The sequence below is a fragment of the Leptonychotes weddellii genome, chromosome 11, assembly GCF_054177405.1.
Source record: "Leptonychotes weddellii isolate Sample4059 chromosome 11, ASM5417740v2, whole genome shotgun sequence".
Classification (NCBI taxonomy): Eukaryota; Metazoa; Chordata; class Mammalia; order Carnivora; family Phocidae; genus Leptonychotes; species Leptonychotes weddellii.
The window spans coordinates 90921538-90943253 of NC_138379.1; the positions used below are offsets into that span (position 1 = coordinate 90921538).

A 21716-nucleotide genomic window follows, 5' to 3' on the forward strand; every position below is an offset into this window, starting at 1 on the left:
CCTTTTGCTGGGTTTGGGTTTTGGTTGTTGTATTTTTTTCTAGCTCCTTTAGGTTGTTTATTTGAGATTTTTCTTGCTTTTTCAGGTAGGCCTGTATTGCTATATACTTCCCTCTTAGGACTGCTTTTGCTGTATCCCAAAGGTTTTGAACCACTGTGTTTACACTTTCACTTGCTTCCTTGTATTTTCTTTTATTAACTAATTTGAAATTTTAATTCCAGTTTATTATAAGTTTTAAAAATATGCATCTTATTCTTGACAATTGTGTTAAACTTCACAGCTACAAGAACAATTATTTAGACTTAACTATTACATTTACCATTTGGTTTATAGTGTTTCTTCCTTTTTCAGCCATCTTTGCCCTAATTCCCTTATGGTTTGGCTTAATGATCCTGAGTGCTTTCCCCTGCACCTGATTAGTAAATGGTTTGCTTTCTGATTCCTTGTATTTTTGAAAATGACTTTCTTTTGTCCTTGCCAGGTAAGGATAGTTTGACTGTGAATTGAATTCTGTAAGGAATTATTGCCTTGTCTTTTTCTTTCATAATTTGATCTTTATTTCATTATCCTGTAGCTTGTAGTATTTAGTATTAGAGATGAAGAGTTGATAACAGTTTTACTTTTTTTTTTGAAGAGGGAGAGGGAGAGAGAATTGTAGGCACTGAGTGTGGAGTCTGATATGGGGCTCAATCTCATGATCTCAATCTCAGATCATGACCTGAGCTGAAATCAAAAGTCTCATGCTCAACTTACTGAGCCACCCAGGTGCCCCAAGAGTTTTATCTTCTTTACTTTGTAGGTAATGTGTTATTTGCCTACTCCCATTTGTTTACAGTTCATGCTTACTGCCTCCTTCCCTGATCTAATTTTTGTGAAGAATTTTTTTTTTTTTGTGCATGTATGTATTTTGAGACTCAAGAATTAGGGTTTTTTATTTTATTATTATTTTTTAAAGATTTTATTTATTTATTTGACAGAGATACCGTGAGAGAGGGAACACAAGCAGGGGGAGTGGGAGAGGGAGAAGCAGGCTTCCCGCCAAGCAGGGAGCCCAGTGTGGGGCTCGATCCCAGGACCCTGGGATCATGACTTGAGCTGAAGTCAGACGCTTAACAACTGAGCCACCCAGGCACCCCAAGATTTATTTATTTTAGAGAGAGAGAGAGTGAGAGAGCGCATGCACATGAGTGGGGGGAGGGGTAGAGGGAGAGAATCTTCAAGCCGACTCCACCGTGAGCGCAGAGACTCACTTGGGGCTTGATGTCACAACCCATGAGATCATGACCTGAGCTGAAACCAAGAGTCAGAAACCAGGAGCTTAAGCCACCCAGGCAACCCCAGAATTAGGATTTTTTTATGTATGAGTCTTTTTTTTTTTTTTTTAAAGATTTTATTTATTTATTTGAGACAGAGAGAATGAGAGAGACAGAGAGCACATGAGAGGGGGGAGGGCCAGAGGGAGAAGCAGACTCCCTGCCAAACAGGGAGCCCGATGCAGGACTCGATCCAGGGACTCCAGGATCATGACCTGAGCCGAAGGCAGTCGCTTAACCAACTGAGCCACCCAGGCACCCCTGTATGAGTCTTTATATGCTTCATTTTCTCCCCTCTCTTAAGGCTATCAGATGAGCCCTTCATACCTGGAAAATTAACTGGAGAAATTTTCTTATATTATTATTATAATTGTTTTGTTAATGCTTTCTTCTATCTTTGCTCTTTCTTTCTGGTAGTATTCATGTATGCATAATAGACTCTTAGAATTAATTGTCCTTCTGTCTTTTTTCCTTATTAAATCTGCTTACCATCTTTTCCTAAGTAGAGAGAATGCCCAGGCTCCCGTTGAATTAACTAGTATTGGATGCAATACTTTCTGTTCTTCTGTTCACTATATCTGCATGTTTTTGGACACATAGTTTTCATTTACAAGTTTTTCTTTGTTCTTGAATTTTTTGTTTTTCATGAGAGTCTGTTATGTTTTAGTAATGTAGCAGCCTCTTGAATCTCACTGACAGTAGGAATTAATTTTTTAGAAATGATGTCTTCACTGTTCTCTGTATTATATTTTGTTTTAGTGTTGGGCATTTGGTATAGTGGATCTTCTTTTGAGTTCCCAGATATTTTTCATTATTTGGTAACTTTTTGTTGATTAATCACATTTTTTTAAACATTTATTTTAGGGTAGTATATTTAGTTTGCTAGGACTACCATAACAAAGTTCCATAGGCTGGGTGGCTTAAACAACAGAAATCTATTTTCTCATAGTTCAGGAGAATTGAAGTCCAAGATCAAGGCGTTACAATGTTTGGTTTCTCCTGGGGCGGCTGCCTTTCAGCTGTGTCTCTCACGTAGATTTTCTCTTTGTGTGCTCATCCATTCTGTGTCTTTGTATTTCCAAAGTTCTTCTTCTTTTAAGGATATCCATCAGGTTGAATTAGGGCCCAACTGAACTTTTAACTTAAAAACATCTTTCAAGTGCCAGTCTTTAAATGCTGTCATGTTCTGAGTACTAGGGGTTAAGGCTTCAACATGGGATTTGAGGGGGGCACACTTAAGCCCTTATCAATTAGGATGATCGTATGGGTCTTTTTGTCTCTTCTTTGTTGGGTGACAGTAGATCATGGCACAGTGGCATATGGGGGTACAAGTCATTGAACCTTCTTTAATTTTAGATATTTGTTTAATTTCTCTCCTTTGTAGTCATTGGAAGTATTTCAGTCAAAATTAGAAGAAGCTGAAAAAACTGCATCCACAAAAGAAGATTATAAACGAGAACGGTGGAGGAAACCAGCATACTCAGATAAAGCACAAAGTAGTCAAGAAAGTAGAAAATCAGACTTGGTAAAATATAATAAAAATTTAAGGGATAGATATAGTTCAACAGATACTACAAACACCATCAATAAAGATCAGTCTAGTGGTGATGAAAAAGATAATAGGTTTGGGTCTTTAGAAACCTGTAGAAGACAATCCAATCCAAGGCAAAATCAAGACTTTTCTTCTCTTGGAAATTTGAAACCTAAATTTTTAAGACCCTCTGATGATGAAGAACTGTCATTTCGTAGCAAGGGCAGAAATTTTGAGCCTTCTAGTTCATCTTCAGCATTGGTTGCTCAGGATTCTGTGCGTTATGGTTTTCGAAAACCCACAGAAAACAGTGAAGAAAGTTCTTCATCGTGGAACCGATCCAGCGGAAGAGAAGGAGACAGGAAATGTTCATATCGAAGATCATTAGAAACTAGGGGCGATGTGGACTCTGGGCACATTTCAGAAGACGTGAGAGAAAAATCACAAGATGAAAGCCTGAGAGATGACTCTCTGAAGAAAGAGCATCCACAGGACACAAAGTCTCCATTTGCTGGGTATTTTGTCATTTGTTTTTTAAACTGATGAATGAATATTAAATTGCAGAGGATTCAAAGAAGTGAGCTGTATTTGCAGAGTATCATTTATTAAGTAGATATGAGTTATGTTCTTCTGTTTCTTAAGTTTTGCGGAAGAGATAAGATACGCACATTTAACAAATCAGTAGCTTTGTTTTATGGGTTGCATTGCATTTCACAGTTTTATTTAACAAATGGAAGAAGAATTCAGTAGCTATATTATCTTAAAATTTGTTGCTTTTTTGCAATCTAAAAAATGAATTGAGTTCATAATCCCTTTAAATGAATATGCTACAGGAAGTATTTTGGTAGACTGTGTTACTGCTGCCATATTGCTTTCAAAGGAAATCGCTCCACTGTTAGGTGTAATCATAACTGTAAATTGCCGAGTGGAGGTCTGGGAGATTGAAGGAAAATATGCTGCCATAGCCCACATATGAAGTGAGAACGATATATGAAAGATCCTGCAGAGGGAAGCATGAATTACTGTTACTCTTTTTCAGAGAAAGGAATAATCCCCTTTTGACAGTTGACAGGTTTTAAAGATGTTATTATTTTAAAAGGAAAATATGGATAGGGTAGTGGTTGCACCTGTAATAATTAGGAAAATAGGTAGCATTGACTGGTGTTATCTTGAACCTGTGGTACTTGTATACAGGGCTGGGTCAGTAGAACAGGAAACCCAGGTTGAGTGGGATCAAACTAGGAAAAATTGATATAGCTGTAGAGCTGGTCTTCATTGGAGATAGCCAGAAATGGAAAATAAGTGTCCAAAGGATAATGATTAGCTTATGGTAGAGTGATCATCAAAATATGTTTAAAAATACCTCCAAATGAATGAGACACTTCAGGAAGAGGCTTTAGGAAATAGTAGAATTCAGTAGTGGCAGTAGTAGGTATCAGCATTGTGGTTTGGGGTCATGAGCCTGGTCAATTGTTTCTGTTAACAATTCCGTCTGAAGCCATGGATTCTAAAGCGCCTTGTATAGCTTTTAGTGGGAGGAAGCTGGCGAAACCTGGACCGAGTGATGGGAGCTCCACTCACGTGGGCTCTGGTTCAAGTCAGGGCTTTGTTCCCAGGAAACCAAGGGGGGGATCTAGTTGTATTGACTGGATAAACATAACAGAGCTTAGAGAATGTCGAAGGCTGTATACATATGTAGTTGCCCAGGCTTTGCTCCAAATACTCTGGAAGGTAGACTATTTCTCGTCCCCACCTGCTGGTAGGATGAGACTCTTTATTTTCTTTCATTGTCAGGGTTGCTCCAACATTTGGTCAATCTGCAGGTCTTGACTTCTGTGACTACAGCTGTATGTGAAACAGTCTTACACTCAGTATTTCATCTGGTTCCATATTTGTAGGTCGTATTTAAGTTGTAAGTTTCCTGTAGAGCTACTATAATATAGGCATTCGTTAGAAGCCATATATATATGGCTTCTAACTCTTGGGATTCTCTCCCTCTGCCACTCTCAAGCAGGGAGAGTGGCAGAGGGAGAGAATCCCAAGCATACTCCCCGCTGAGCACAGAGCCTGATGCAGGGCTTGATCTTAGGACCCTGAGATCTTGACCTGAGCCGGAATCAAGAGTTGGACGCTTAACTGGCTGAGACACCCAGACGTCCGTGAAGGCAGTATTTTTGTTAGCTGTGTTATTTTGATGTTACAGTTGGTTTGAAGCTTTCCATGAATTCCATGATTGACTGGAGAAGGAAAGAACAATCTAGAAATTGTCTACATATATGTGAAAGACAGAAAAATTCCTGAGCCTGTGTGAGTGTTGTGAAGTAAGAGACCAAGGAAGGATGTTGAAGAATGCCTATTTTCAAGGACTAGAAAGAGTCAGTGAAAGACTGTGAGAAGCTGTTAGTTTGTGTGAACATTATCCTAGGTATATGCTGAATTCTTTATAAAATGCTAGAATTCTAGGGAGCTTTAGAACTACTGAATTTTAGAAGTAGAGGGAAAAAAATCACAGAACTGATTTTAGAACTAGAGAAAAGTAGTGTGACTCCTGCATTTCCCAGATGGGGAAACTGAAGCCCTTGAGGTTGTAATTTGCAGAGTGTTATGTTCCTTAGGGTTGCCGGATTTAGCAAATAAGGAGAAGTATGTTCCTTGCAGTATTTGCACAGAGTTATACTAAAAAAATTTTTTGTTTACCTGAAATTCAAATTTGACTGGACATCATGTTTTTTATCTGGCAATTGTATGTAACACTTAGCCATTTTCTGAGTTTGTGACGTTTTTACAAGAGATACTGTATATAATTATATATAAAAAATTATATATTTAAGTTACATAGCTTCACAATGTATATATTATTCTGGACCTTGTTTTTTTTTCTTTCCCAATCATTATCTTAAAGATCTTTTCACATCAGCTTTTATGTATGTACTTTTTGCAGACTCTTTAATAGTCTGTTAAAACGTAGTTAGAAGCTGGTATTTCTCCTCGGTCTCCTGTTGATGGACTTGAGGTTGTTTCTAGTTTGTCGCGCTTACAATAATGCTGCAGTGAATAGTTTTGTAATGTGTATCTTTGCACACTGATTAAATATAGCTGTAAAATAAATTCCAAGCAGTGGGATTTTATTTATATATTTTGTTATATTAACCAATTTACTCTCTTACTGGTCAAATATTAGAATGACTTTTCTTTTCCTTGCCAACAGTATTATTGAACTTTTTAATCTTTGTTGTATATATACTTTAGAAACGGAGTCATTCCTTGATTTGCGTTTCTTTAAGTATGGGTGAAGTTTGGCATATTTTTATAGATGTTTGTTTATTTTTATTTTGTTTTTGCTAACTAGTCATGTTACTTGTTGAGTTCTCCGTGAGAGCTTTTTATAGTTTTCATGTAACAAATAGTGTTTTCACCACTGTTACAGTTGCATGTTCTTATTGTTTCACTTTTCTTTTTCATCCTTCCTTTCATCCATTCTTACTGTGATGAAATTTTTCGTTCTTTTCCTTTGTCCTCTTTATGCCCTGCAGTTATCTTAAGTAGGCAGAAAACATCCTCTAGAAGTGGTCCATGTGCTCAAGGTCTTTAAGCTTATTATTCTTAGAAATAAAATGTGTATAATTTTGTTTTGTTGGAAAATATATCAGCTCTGTATTTTGGATTTTGAAACCTAGAATAGTCTGCAATATGAACAAAAAACTAGTGTGATGTTCTTAATTTAGATTTTATAAAGTTGATATCAGGAACTAACCTGTTTTATATACTATTTTAGCCTTTGGATATCATTCTTGGCAGAGTTTGCTGTGGTAGCCTAGCAGGACAGGAGAAGGATGGCAGGTTCTGAAGGTTTTGAGTATAAGTCATGAGATTCTTGGACAGGGAGAAAATTTGAGAACAAGTGGCAAAAAACGAATAATTAAAGGGAGGAGATCTGCGAACACTACCAGCAGGCAAAGAATAATTGCAGTATTCTGAAATGTTTCTGAAATGTCATTGGGGTGCAGCGTTTTTAATTACTTTTTCCTCAAAAGTTTTCAGCCAGAGTTGGATGTGTGCTATAAAGAGAGTATATTTTAATGGGAAAATAGGATTTGCTTTTCAGAAATTAATTACAAAGAGGACTTCTGAAATTTACCAGTAATCCTGAAAAATGAGAAATACTTGTACTTTTTTCTTTTTATAGGATAATTGCAGATGTCATAGCAATGTTTCTGTCAGAGTATTTGCTCATCATTGTAAATGCTTAGAGAAAGTAAGGAGGAGTCTATTACCTGCTGTTTGCTGCTAGGCAATGTCTTTGCTCTGGTATTAACAAGAAATAATGTGTTCTTTGTGTTCTTCATTCTTTGTGTGCCCAATGACCCATTTTAATGTCTTTATTTGAAACCTATTACTGTTTTATGAAGTGTGTTGAAGATATTAGTATCAGAGATGTTTGGAATTCTTGTATATCATCTAATTTATCCTCATCTACTGTTTATCTACTAATAAACAATTGAATTCCTGTTAGAAAATGCCCCCCTCCAAAAAAAAAAGATGTAGGAGTACAAATTTCATGACAGTGAAAGTTCCTGCTTTTAAAGGTCTCTTGGGATTCCAGTTACCTTCTTGAAACTTGTGAGCTTTGGTTGGAGTTCAGCATCCCTTCATTGTCCTCTTGATTGAATCTTTAAGCTTGCATACTGAGAGTGATGGGAAGAGTAAAGTTCTCAAAAAAGGGGAAGAGTCAAGTAAAATGACAAAGATATGCCTTTGCACAGAAATAATAGAGGTCTTCGGCAATTTAATCAAGAATATTATCATTGGAAAAGAGGATTTATTCGCCAGATTTCATAGACCAAGTTATGATTGTGGTTCATGAGATGGTAGAGATGGAAAGTGTATGCGGGAGATGCGGTTTAAGTGAAGGACCTCCTTTTTTTTCTTTTAAGGTGCAGACACTTGAATACATTTATATATTAATGGAAAAGAGTATTGATTTTAGAAGAGAGATGATAGATGGCATAACTGAGCAAGATCCCAAGGTTACTGTGGATGAATGTAGGAGCCCGTGTCCTCCTACAAGTGGAAGGATTAGCCTGGGGTGGAAATGGTAAAGAGGAAGGTGTGGCTGTAGAGTGTGAGTGACAGAAGAAAATTACAGAAATTCCTGACAATTTAGGTCAGTGTTTTTCAATATATCATCCCCATAATATTGGTGTTCTTTTTAGTCTGGATATGGACCCCAGTGATTTTAGTAGCTTCAGAAGGAAAAAAGTGATGAACAATTTAATTCATACACAGCTCATAAAATTGAAATGTCCTCTCATTTTTATGACTTACTGTTATTAGCTTATTTTATTTTTACCAAAAAATATTGATGAATTTTTGGCCCATGTGCATATCATATTTTCTTTAAGTAATCCTTGGAAACTCAAAGTTTGAGAAATAAACTTTTACTCAGATTTGAAAAAAGTATCTGGTCTGATGTGACAAGGACTACAGGGACAAGGGGAGATTATTTTTGTACCAAGCATGTCCCTTAGAACTTAAATTAGATGGCTTTGACAAATTCTTTCTGCTGTTTATCTTATATTTACTGAATGCACCTGTTTCCTAGGTCTAGTGGCATAAAAATAGGTACAACATAGTATCTGCCTTCAAGGAGCTCATAGTAGCAAAGAGTCAGTTGTATACAGGTGTGTGAACAAATACAGGAGCATAAACGCCGTGGTACTTAGAGTTACAGGTGTAGGTATAGATCCTTCTGCAGGAAGGGGTGATGAGCTCTTCTGAGGTATGACTAGGGGGAGTCGAATCCGGGAAAGCTGTGCAGGGAAAGTTGGGGGTTTCAGAGGATGAGCTCATTAGGTGTAAGTGGGAAGCCGGGAAGTTTAAGAGGTAGATGACAAGCCGACTTCATGGGGGGGACTAATTGTACTGATAACTTTTTGGAAAGGGCAGGAAGTGTGGTTATTTAAATTTGTTATGTATTATACATACATATAAAAATTCAATATTTATAATTCATACATAAAGGACAGGAATAGTACGTTTTCAAAGCAGAGAATTTTGGGGAATTAATTGAATGAGAAAGAATACAAGTTGAGAAAAGGAAGTCAAGCTTTTTATTGAAATATGATTGGGTAGCCTGAAATTAAAAAAAATACATTTACAATACAATAAAAATGATGTGTATGTCAGGATTTAATTTGGAAACAGTTACTGAAAAATATTTTCCATACAAAAAAGTACAACTAACAATAGAAGCCGTACCTCGGCATATAGAAGCACATGAGGGGCGCTAACGCTTCATGAACGCATTGCCTCTGCTCTCCTCCTGGATTGGTTCTCAGAATGTGGACTGAGTCGGAGAAACACAAATACCGTGTGACTTCACTCACATGTGGAACTTAGGAAACAAAACAGATGAACATGTGGGAAGGGAAAAAAAAAAAGGGAGGCAAACCATAAGAGACTCTTCAGGATAGAGAACAAACAGGGTGTGACCAAGGTAGGTGGTGGGGGGGATGGGCTAGAGGGGTGATGGGCATGAAGGAGGGCACTTGTTATGATGAGCACTGGGTGTCGTATGTAAGTGAGGAATCACTAAGTTCTACTGAAACCAGTATTACACTATATGTTAACTAGAATTTAAATAAAAATTTGGAAGAAAAAAATATGTCACATCTCAAAAAAAAAAGTAAGGGAATAAAGTTACTTCACAGTGTCTGGCATGGGGACGTGCTCAATAAACATCAGTGTATCAAAATAAAATAAAATAAAAAGACTGAAAACTTGAGGGGAGCAAAAACATGTTCCTTTCTAATGGTGCTTCACCTGCAATATTTTAAGTTTCTTAGTCTGAGCACCAGGGTGTTGTTTTTTCTTTCCTTGATATGAGAAGAAATGGTTCTTATAGAATTTCTGCAGATATTAATGTCTTTAAAAAATAAATCTTTTTGATTTTTATTTAGTTTTTTAAAAATGCAAGTGCTATCTAGTGAAAGATTTATATTTTTTTGCGCAAAAGGAATTTGCTACTTCAGAATAACTGATTGTTAGGTAAAGTTTTGATTTGAAGGTCTGTTTATATATTTTGCTATTACTAGCTCAGAATATGTTGAAAACTCAAGTTAATTTCGGTAGCGTATGATGGTATCTAGCAATTTAGGAAAATTAGGACTATCATAGCTACATCCTTTATATGTGAGATTATGACAGGTTTTTCAGCTTAGAAATTTTTTATCCCTCCTCTTGGAGGGTTTTGAAAAACAACTATTGAGGTATAATTGACATGTAATTAAACTGCATATATATAAAATGTATAATTTGGTAAGTTTTGGAGTATGTATATTCTTATGAAACCATCACCCCCCCTCAAAGATTCCTGGTCCCCTTTTATAATTCTTTTCTCCCACCTCTCCCCACACCCTTACAAACCCCCTAGACTTCCACTCATCTGCTTTCTTTAATTATAGACTAGTTTGCATTTTCTAGAGTTTTATGTAAGTGGGATCATATGTTATGCACTCTTTTTTTGTCTGGCTTTCACTCTGCATAATTATTTGAACTTCATCCATGTTGTTGCATATAACAATAATTTATTCTTTTTTTTTTTGATATAACAGTTTTTCCATTCACCTGTTGCTGGACATTTAGAATGTTTCCAGTTTTTAGCTATTATACATAAAGCTTCTTTGAACATTCATTTACAAATCTTTGTATGGACGTATGCTTCCTTTTCTCTTGGGTAAATACCTAGGAGAGGAATGGCTAAATCATAAGGTAATTATAACTTTTTAAGAAACTGAAATGGTTTTACTGAGTTGTATCATTTTACATTCCCACTAACAGTGTATGAGACTTAAGAGTTCCTCTACATCCTCGCAAGAAGTTGGAATGGTCAGTCTTTAAATTTTCACTATTCTAGTGAATGCGTAGCAGTATCTCATGGTTTTAATTTGTATTTCCCTAATGACGAGTGATGTTGAGCATTGCTTCATGTGCTTATTTGCTATCCGAATATCTTTTTGTAAAGTTTTTAAAATGTGTAGTGAGGGACGCCTGGGTGGCTCAGTTGGTTAAGCGACTGCCTTTGGCTCAGATCATGATCGTGGAGTCCCAGGATCGAGTCCCGCATCGGGCTCCCTGCTCAGCAGGGAGTCTGCTTCTCCCTCTGTCCCTCCTCCCTCTCATGCTCTCTCTCTATCATTCTCTCTCTCTCTCTCAATAAATAAAAATCTTTTAAAAAAATAAAATGTGTAGTGATTTTGCTTCTCTCCTTTCTTTCTTGGTAATTTGTATCTTTTCCCCCCTAATTAGTTCAGCTAGAGGTTTACCAATTTCATTGATTGTCCTAACCAGCTTTGGTTTCAATGAATTTCTTTATTTTTCTGTTTTTTTATTTATTTCCACTCTGATTTTTATTATTTCTTATGTTCTGCTTACTTGGGTTTAATTTGCTCTTCTTTTTCTACTTTCTTTTTTTAAAGATTTTATTTATTTATTTGAGAGAGAGAGAATGAGAGACAGAGAGCATGAGAAGGAGGGTCAGAGGGAGAAGCAGACTCCCTGCCAAGCAGGGAACCCGGTGTGGGACTCGATCCCGGGACTCCAGGATCATGACCTGAGCCGAAGGCAGTCGCTTAACCAACTGAGCCACCCAGGCGCCCCTTCTTTTTCTACTTTCTTAAGTTGTAAGCTGAGATCATGGATTTGAGATCTTTTTTTCTTTTCTAATATAAGCATTTAGAGTTATAAATTTCTCCCTAAGTAATACTTGAGTAGAATCCTATAAATTCTGATATATTACATTTATATTTTTATTCAGTTTGAAATACTTTTTAATTTCTCTTTGATTTTGTTCTTGACCGTGGGTTATTTGCAGATATGCTTTTTAGTTTCCAAATAATTGAGGATTTTCCAGAGATCTTTGTTAATGATATCATGGGGGTTAGAGAACATAGTTATATGACTTAAATCCCTTTAAGTTTATTGAGACTTGTTATATGGCTCAGAATATAGTCTCTCTTGGTAAATGTTGCTATGCACTAGGAAAGAATGTGTATTCTGTTGCTGGGTAGAGTATTCTCTGATTGTTCATTAGGTCATGTTAGTTGTTAGTGTTATTCAAGTCTTCCATATCCTTGAAGAATATATTTATTCCATTGAATATTGAGAGTAGGGTCTTGAAATCTGTACCCATAGTTGTAAATTAGTCTGTTTTGTTTGCAATTTTATCAGTTTTTGCTTTATGTAATTTGAAGCTCTTTTATTACATGCATAAACATTTAGGGATTCTTCTGTACTCTTGATGGATTGACCTCTTTTGCATCTGAAATGAAAAAGCTTTCTTGGCCCTGGTAATATTTATTGCTCTGTAATATAATTTGATTTTAAAGAAGCCACTTCACTTTTTTTTTGACTAGTGTTAAACGATATCTTTTTCCACCCTTTTATGTTTAACATATTTATGTCTTTGTAGTATGTTTCTTATTGTTGAGTTTTGCTCTTTTGTCTGACAGTTTTACCTTTTAATTCAGATGGTTAGATCATTTATATATAATGTGATATAGTAAGGTTTAAATCTGTAATTTTGATATTTGTTTTCTACTTGTCCTATCTGTTCTTTGTTCTCTTTTTCCTCTTTATCTGACTTATTTCATTGTATTTATTTATTTTTTAAAGATTTTATTTGTCAGAGAGAGAGAGCACAAGCAGGGGTAGCAGCAGGCAGAGGTGGAATCAGGCTCCCTGCTCGATCCCAGGACCCTGGGATCATGATCTGAGCCGAAGGCAGATGCTTAACCGACTGAGCCACCCAGGTGCCCCCTTTTTGGTGTTATTTTAATGGTTTCTTTAGATTTGATAGTATACATCTTTAACTTATCCAACGTCAGGTGGTATTATGCCACTGCTGTATGGTATAAGAACTTTACAATAGTTTATTTACATTTATCCCCTCCTGTCCTTTCTGTTAGCGTTGTCATATATTTCACTTATCCTTGTTATAAACCTCTCATATGTTGTTACTATGTTTGTTTGAATAGTTAGTTGAAAGAGATTTATGTAATGAGAAAAAGTGTTATATATTTACCCTTGTAGTCATCATTTTTGTTGCTCTTCCTTCTTTCGGGTTGATCCATATTTCAGTCTGGTATAATTTTTCTTCTGCCTGAAGGCTTTTCTTTAACATTGTTTCAGCTTTGTGTGTGAAAGAGTCTTCATTTCACTTCGTTTTTGAAAGATATCTTCACTTGATACAGAATTCTCAGTTGACAATTCAAAGTACCTTACAGGTATTGCTGCTCTCTTCTTGCTTGGATTGTTTCTGATGAGAAATCTGCTGTTGCACTTATTGTTTCTCTGCCTAAGTTTGTCTTTCTTTTTCTCCCCACTATGGCTGCTTTAAAAGTGTTCTCTTTATCACTAGTTTTGAGCAATTTGATTATGATGTGCCCTGATGTAGGTATTTTGTGTGTGTGTGTGTGTGTGTGTGTGTGTGCTTGCGATTCCCTGAGATTCTTGGTTCTCCAAGTTTTTTAGTTTTTAGTAAATTAGGAACATTTGGCCTTTGTGTCTTCTGTCTCCCATTCTTTCTTCCAGGATCTCCAGTGACATGAACAGAAGGGTATTTAAGGTTGTCTCATAGCTCTGAAGCTCTTTTTATTTTTTAAAATTATTTTTCTCTCTTTTGTTTCATTTTGCGTGGTTCCTAAGGTTTCAAGTTCACAAATTTTTCCTTTGCAGTTTAATCTTCCATGAACCCTATCTACTGTATTTTTTATCTCAGACGTTGTAGTTTTCAACTGTAGAAGTTCAGTTCTGATCTATTTTATATCTTAGTTGTTTGTAACTTTTCAAACATATGGAATACAGTTACAATAATAACTTTTACTGTTCTTATCTGCAATTTCTTACATCTGAATCAGTTCTGGGTTGATTCTGATTGATAATTTTTTCTTCTAATTGTGGGTCTTATTTTTCTATGTCTTTGCATGTCTGGTAGTCTTTGGTTGGATACTAGATATCATGAATTTTACCTTGTTGAGTGCTAAATATTTTTTCATTCTGGTAAATATTCTTGAGCTTTGTCCTGGGGCGACATGGTTAGGTTAGTTGGAAACTGTTTGTTCCTTTAGACTCTTGCTTTTAACATTGGTTCAGTGGGCTTAGATCAACATTTATTCTAGAGTTTTTAATTTCCCAGTAATGAAGAAAGACCCTTAATACTTTACCCAGTGCTTTCTGAATTATGAGTTTTGCTAGACTGGCTAGTGGGACCAGGCACTGTTCCCAGGAATGCTGAATACTGTTCCTCTAATCTTTGGGATGGTGCTTTCCCCGACTATGGGTAGTTTCTTGCTGAATATTTAAGGGGAACTCTCCACACTTTTCTGCAATTCTCTCACTGTGCAGCTTTCTCCTCTCTTTGGTTGCCTTGGAGTTCTCAAGTCTTAGCTATGTCTCTTTCGCTAAGGAGTCCTTCAGGCTCGGCCTACATTCCCCTTCCTTGTGCTGCAGGAATCTTTCATAAGGGCTTCTTATATGCCAGGTTTCTGACCTTGGCTGGAAATTTCTCTTGTCTTCAGAGTATTGGTTTGGCACATGATCTTAGTTATAAATTAGTTTATGTTGTTTGAGTTATTCAGGGTTTATTTTGCAAAAGAACATACGGTCATTGTTTTTATTCTTTGAATGCAGTTAAATATATCATTTCCTGGTTACAGTTTCTTAAGTAATTATCACACCAAATAAGAATTGCCCCAGCCATGTAGAATTATGGCCTGATTCTAGTGTTTTAATTTTCTTTTGTTTGTTTCCTTTTTAAAATGAGTATGGAAATGTTAGTAAAGAATAGTTGACATATTATTTATCTCATTGTTGCTAGGACTTTGGTCAGTTATTGTTATAATTGCCATAGGCCATTGCGGCATTCTAACAGAGAACCTTAAACTGTTGATTTTTGGTGAATCATTGAAGCTTTGGTTTTTGTTTGTTTTTTTTTTAAGGTTTTAGAATCATGATCTATTGATCCTAAGTATTTTGTTGAGGTCAATTAAAATAACATTTGAGTCTTGATGTTGTTACTTGCAGTGTTCCTATATTTCATATGCTCTTAATCTGTCTTGTTCAAGCAGAGGTGGTCCTGAGGATGATTCCATCCACATCTTGAGTGTTGATGAGAAGAATAAATTGGGAGCCAGGATTATCAAGGCAGAGATGATGGGAAATATGGTAAGTCTTTTGTATCATTCTTAGGAGAATAGAAATTAACTCTTTAACTTCTTACAAGTAATTTTGGAAGTTTCTTCACAGTGTGGATATAGCACAGAATGAAAAATAACTGCTGCTTATTGATTCTTTAAAGAAATTCTTGAACTTTTTTTTATCTTTTTTTTTTAAAGATTTTTAAAATTTATTTATTAGAGAGCGAGCGAGCGAGAAACAGCATGAGAGGGGAGAGGGTCAGAGGGAGAAGCAGGCTCCCCCCTGAGCAGGGAGCCCGATGTGGGACTCGATCCCGGGACTCCAGGATCATGACCTGAGCCGAAGGCAGTCGCTTAACCAACTGAGCCACCCAGGCGCCCAAGGAATTCTTGAACATTTCTAAAAACAGTTCTGTCCATTCTAAATAAAGTGTCTACTTTTCCTGTCAGATTTTTAAAAATTAAGATCCTAGGGAACAAAATGTTTTTAAAATTTCCTTTCTACTTTGCAATTTTAGTGTAGCATATTTGAGGGAGATGAAGATGTCATTGTTTTCTTTCCCTGTTTTGGTCACATGTTATTAAGAGTGTGTATTGCTTTCTTAGATTCCCTTACTTAGGAACCTAACAAATGAGCTTCTAAAAAAGATGATTAATTCATTTGTCCAAATTTTAATGGAATATGTTTATGCCTGATAAGCGTTAGATGCTTTGTATAGGTTAGCTCATTTAATTTCCATAATAGTGTTACGATTTAAGACTGATTTACCCCAGAATTCAGTAGAAAGTAGGGAGGATTTGGTGAGAGCTACACCTGTCTCTATTTATCGATTATTTATGTGTTAGAGCGTCGCATTTCTGATACATGTTACATCGTGCATGGCAGAATAGCGAAGCCAGACAGCTTCACATGTCTTGACGGAATCGATTCCCTCATAGGCATGTACTCATCACAAACCCAAACGTCAGTGAGCTTCAAGTGATCTTCCCTTTGGTTGTACTGTCAGTAAGGCACAGTTCGGTAGAGTACAAGGTGGCCAAACAAGATGCTTCTATTTTTACTAGATTTTATGTCTATTAAAAGGCATATCTTGCATATGTTGCTCTTTCTCTTTGAATCTGGACTTTGGTAACACTGAACTTCAGCTCAGCCCAGATGAGAGAGACAAACCAACAAAAACAATAATAATAGCAGAAAATAAAGTTTGAGTTTTGCGAGCACAAAGGAATTAGTTTGAAATAATGAAGGAGAGGTCACCAAGTTAGGTTAATTTATGTTAAAAGAGGTGTTCCTTTGGTCATGGAACCACTGCAGTGGAGAATACTCTTTGCTTGTCATATACTTCTATTTGTTTAATTTATTTTTTCATGTGTCAGTTGTTTTATACAAATTTCTATAGACTTCCTATAATAAAAATGAAATATATTCAGAGTTCTTATTTAAATTACCCAACAATACAGAAAGTACTATTTTAAATCTTGTTAAGGATTTCTTGTTACAATAACTGATATTTTGAGTAATGGATGTTTATAATATCAAAAGAATTATAAAAATGTCATTTTTTTTTTAAAGATTTTATTTATTTGAGAGAGAGAGAGAGAAACAGCATGAGAAGGGAGAGGGTCAGAGGGAGAAGCAGGCTCCCTGCTGAGCCGGGAGCCCGATGTGGGACTTGATCCCAGGACTCCGGGATCATGACCCGAGCCGAAGGCAGTCGCTCAACTAACTGAGCCACCCAGGCGCCCCAAAAATGTCGTTCTTAAGGTTAGGTATTTTCTCTATGCCCCTGTTTCTCCCCTAGAGTATATGTCCTTGTAATTATTTACCTTCAAAGCATAAACAAGTGGCGCAGGTCTCTGAGAAGTGTGGAACTGAGATACATTCATTAAAAAGCAATTTACCAGGCTGTGAGTTGGTAACTGAATTTAGATTATGGCCACATGGGTGTTCACCATGCTCTTTTCCCTTCTGTCGTATAAATTTGAATTTATGCACTGAGGAATTAAACTATATGTGACACATTTTTCTTATTTTTCCCTTTGAAGGAATTAGCGGAACGACTTAAAGCTCAACTTGAAAAGGCAAATAAATTCAAAGGAACTGTAACACAGATATCCTCAAAAGAATCTGGGGTAGGGGTAAGTAATGGAAGTTTGTTTGTAGGTATGTGATTACCTTGCATAGTACTATTACTCGGCAGTGGTAATACTTTAATGTAAAATGTTTGTGTATCTGTGTCAGTGTGTTTATATGTGTGTTTGCTTGTTTTTGAAATTTATTTTCATATGTATTGTCTTATGTTCCACCTCTGTGTCCTGGTGGGAAAGAGAGGCCTGGTTTTATTTTGGACTCTGCCATTTACTGACTCTGACTTCGCAGAAAACACACTGGTCCTTAAATTCTTCCTCCTAGAGAATGAGAGACTGGAATTTGGTATCTGTTCCATATAAAACAAATTATCGTGTTCGAGGATTCATTCGTCTATTGGTTAGTGAACAGAACAGATAAAAGCACCTGCCCGCACGGAGTCTCATTTGGGTAAGGAGAGGCAATAAACGACACATGTAAGAAATTGTACAGCATATTGTACAGCATAGAACGTTCGACACCCATGGAAGGCCAGTGGGGGTCTTGAGTGCCCGGTGTGTTGGTGGCTTTGAGGACACAGGCTAATTGTGGTTGAAAAAGTGACACTGATGTGAAGATTTGAAGTGGAACAGCGGATCTGTCTGGGTGAAGAGCACTCTGGGCATGAGGAGCAGAGGGTTCCCGAAGATGGGGACATGTGTGATGTGTAGTAGGAACCGCAAGGAGCCCAGTGTTGCCAGAGTGGAACAGAAGGAAGATGGGGAAGTAGAAGACCCAGGTTAGAGAGGCCGTGGGAGCCTGATCATGTGGAACTTGAAAGTCAGGGTAAGGAAGTGGATTTTATTCTGAGTGAGATGGCATTGAAGGGTTTCCAGTGGAAGATCTATTTTGGCAGGACCGTCCTGCCTTGTTTGTTAAGCATAGACTGAAGGAGCGGAAGAGCAGAACCTGGAATCTAGAAAGGCTCTGACAATAATCACACAAAGAATGGTAATGGCTTTGACCAAGAGAGTAGCCCCTGAGGTGGTTAGAAGTGGTTAGGTTCTTATATGCATAAATGTTTCCTGGATGCATTTTGAAAGGAGAGTGGACAGGATTTTTATGATGGTTTAGATGGGAGGGTGTATGAGATACAGAGGGGACGCCAAGTGACCTCAAAGGTTTTAGCCTGAGAAGCTGGAAGACTAGAGTGGCCGTTCTTGGCGGTGTCGAAAGACGGGGAGTCTGTTCTGGGGTAAAGAGTAGTAGTTCTATTTTAGATACATTGAGTTTGGATGTCTTTTAGATGTGGAGCAAGTGGAGACATCAGGGAGGCAGGTTGATGTTGGGAGTTGGGGGAAGCCTGAGCTGGAGATAGAAATTGGGGAGCTCTTGACATTAGAGACGGTATTTAAATTCATGATACCACATGAAATAGGCACAGGAGTAAGTGTAGATAGGAAAAGGTGGAAGGCTGAACTGGGTGTATTACAGTGTTGAGAGGATTGTAATGAGGTTTATAACTGATTTTAAAGGACTGCTCTCAAAGATTAATATATATAATTTAATGTCTGCGTGTGAGGAGATGAGAATGTGTGAAGTCAATTCCATAGGGTTTTCTGCAAGCTTATTGAGGGTTTAGATCATAGGGGAGAGTATGTTTATGAAACTGGCTGTTTTGACAACGCTGTGCTAGCTCATGTTTTTAAAAAGTGGTTAATGTAGAATTTCTTACACAGATTAAGGAGTTGAGAGTGAGACGCTGCGTGTAGAATTAAGAAGTAGCTGAGTGTGGGGCGCTGTACGGTCTCTCTTCCACACTTCAGCCACACGGTTGTTTTCATGCCTCCTTGTGGTCATAATACTTCTGTAGTCTAGCACTTGCGTGTGGTTTCTTTGTGCTAACTCTGATAAACGCTAGATCCTCCTACGCTATGGCCCTCTGCAGACCAGCCCGCTTTCCAGCCTTACCGCCAAGACGCTCATAGGTAATGTACGTGTCTCTGACATTTACATATGCTGTTAATTATCTGTGCCAGATACCAGCCTCTCGAGGCTTGTCCACTTTTCAGTTTGTCTTTACTTCCTTCTGAAGCCGTTTCTCTCATCCTCCCAAAAAGTTGTAACCTGTTCTTGTTTTGAAACTTTGAAGACCCTTAAAGTATTCTCTGTGGAATTTATCTCTTCACATGGTATGTATTTGTATTCTTGTCATTGCCCTGTAGTCTATACCTGTTTCTTTCCTGACACTTGTCACTTTATACAAAAGGGTTCTAAAGCTGTGGCTGGACTTCAGAGAGTTCTTGAAATTGAAGGCAATTCAACTGAAAAAATTGAAGCAGGTCTTTTAAATAACTTTTTTTTCCTGCTGGTTTAAAGACTATATCTCATCCCTTAAGCACATAACTTTATAATATTACTGATATCTGTGATTTTTAGCTCCTCCTAGCTTTTCAGCAGTGGACCTCATCACCCAGTGGGGTAGGATTCAAAGTTGTATTCCAAGTAGTACACAATATTGACTTTCCGTTTGTCAGCTCTTTAGGAAACTGAATAGCCTTGAAGCTTCATCTAGAAAGATTTTCATTCTAAGAATTCTTTGACCACAAAGAAAAATTGTTGTCTTCTCTGCAGAGATGATACATGTGCACATTCTGTTCGAGCTTTACCAGACACATGCAAAACAAACCTCTACGCACAATTCTGAAGGAATTCTCTGCTGCCAGTAAAATATGAAGCTGTTTACTACCTCACAGAAATTTCCTGACTCATTAGAGGAAAGTCTTGAGATGCTTCTTATAAAAATTTTGCTCTTTGGGAGAAGATCCAGTTCACAGAACAGTTGAGCAGAAAGGAGGGCTTTCATGGCACAGTTTGTGTTAGAAACGTTAGGCTCTGTGAACAAGGTAAATCTCGCGATTCAGCAATCTATGAGTATTGTTCTGGCTTTAGTAAAAACCACCAGCACTTGTAATTATTAGTTTGCTTATTTCTCTTCCCTTTAGAGAGTGAACTGTTCAGTAGTTAGGAGGAGTGTTTCTCTCAGTTCATACCTTGTGCCTTGAGTCGTGCATGGCACGTTCGTAGACAACCAAGAGATACTTGAAGTATTTGTTGTATGAATGCCTTCAATTTATTTGATCACTTAGAGTTTTCTTTTGTAACTCTTAAAAATGACCCATGAACTTCGGAATCCTCTGGTCCGGCCTTCCCTCGAGTATACTTCCTTATTGAAACAGCCCCACTGCATAGTATTTCCGTCTAACCTGTGCTTGGACACTGAGTGATGAGTTCTGGAAGACTACCTGTTCTCTATCAGGACAGATCAAATCCTAGTTCTTTAATGTAATAGATCCTAATCTGCCTTCCCGTAACTTCTCCCTGTTAATAGTCCTTCAGGGAATCACATCGTGGACACATTTAATCTAAGGGAATTCAGCTCCAAATCCAGTTTACTGTTTGTGGTGGATAATGAACTAGTTATTGTGTGATGTGCTCAGGTTTTGTTTGCATAGCTGGCAAAAAAGAGATATGTTTTTATAGTCCTGAAAGAAATTGAGGAATTAACGGAAGGCCTTAGAGGGCCTTGGAGAAACATTAACTAATGAATAATTAAAGAAACAAGCTCATTTGTGGCATTTTGTACATAAAGTCAGGTCCAGTATTTCCAATAGTAGTTTGACCATACTTGACCTTAACACTGTCTTTTGACTCTGATTCTTGAATACATTGTGCGTTCACTATAATACAATCACTGTGATTTCCAGAGTATGGGTACGCCTAGACTGTTTTACTGTGTTTTGGCATCCCAGTCTCTGCAGCTGATCCTCATAAACATAGTAAAAGAGAAAAAAAATTAATTACAAGATTGAAATAACTGTCGTGTTGAAGCTTTGCCTTTCATTTTTAAGCAGTGAGGTTGGGCCTTTATTCAATAAATACTTCTCAGTTCCTTCTTTGCAGCAGTCACTTAAGTCACTTACGTTCTCAGTTTTCTAAGTCGAGTATTTGCATTTCCGCCACTGCTTACCATGTTACGTTACGGTAGGTATACTTTACTTGGTAGCAGCCTTTCCTGCCAAGGAAGAGGAGCACAGAGATATTCTCTGCCTTTGGTCATTTAGCTCGTTTCTTCCCTAGCCAAGCAAAACAAGTCCGTGGCTGTACTTATTTTGTATACGGTTCTACTTCTTTTATTACCATCCCCAAATTATCTCATTTCTGTGGTCTACAATTAGAAATGTTACCTATGTTACTAGAGGGCTTATTTCTTTAAATAAACTATTTCTAAGGAGTCAACATTTTAAGCTAAATTAAAGCCAAACAATTTCATAGATGATATGTAAATACAAACACATTTTTTAGTAACATGGAATCTTATATCTGTTCATTCTTCTTGCATCAAATTCTTCATGAAATAGTGTTGGCATTACCTGCTAAATATTTCTAAATCTGCTGTTTGCTTTTCTTATCTGCCCCATCAACTCTTTATGCCTGTCAACTCTTTTTTTTTTTTTTAAAGATTTTATTTATTTATTTGAGAGAGAGAATGAGATAGAGAGAGAGAGCATGAGACGGGGGAGGGTCAGAGGGAGAAGCAGACTCCCTGC

The 21716-nt window shown here is 37.1% G+C and overlaps 1 protein-coding gene across 2 annotated transcripts in view; it reads left to right on the forward strand.

The window, feature by feature from the left end:
- CWF19L2 (CWF19 like cell cycle control factor 2) overlaps window positions 1–21716 on the forward strand; it is a 122513-nt gene that overhangs the window by 33270 nt on the left and 67527 nt on the right. The window contains exons 8-10 of one of the 2 annotated variants that reach the window (XM_081799556.1): window positions 2698–3359; window positions 14967–15066; window positions 17085–17177. In XM_081799556.1, coding sequence (XP_081655682.1) covers window positions 2698–3359; window positions 14967–15066; window positions 17085–17177 — 855 coding nt within the window. The remainder of the gene's footprint in view (window positions 1–2697; window positions 3360–14966; window positions 15067–17084; window positions 17178–21716) is intronic. The other variant, XM_081799557.1, reaches the window with a different exon arrangement.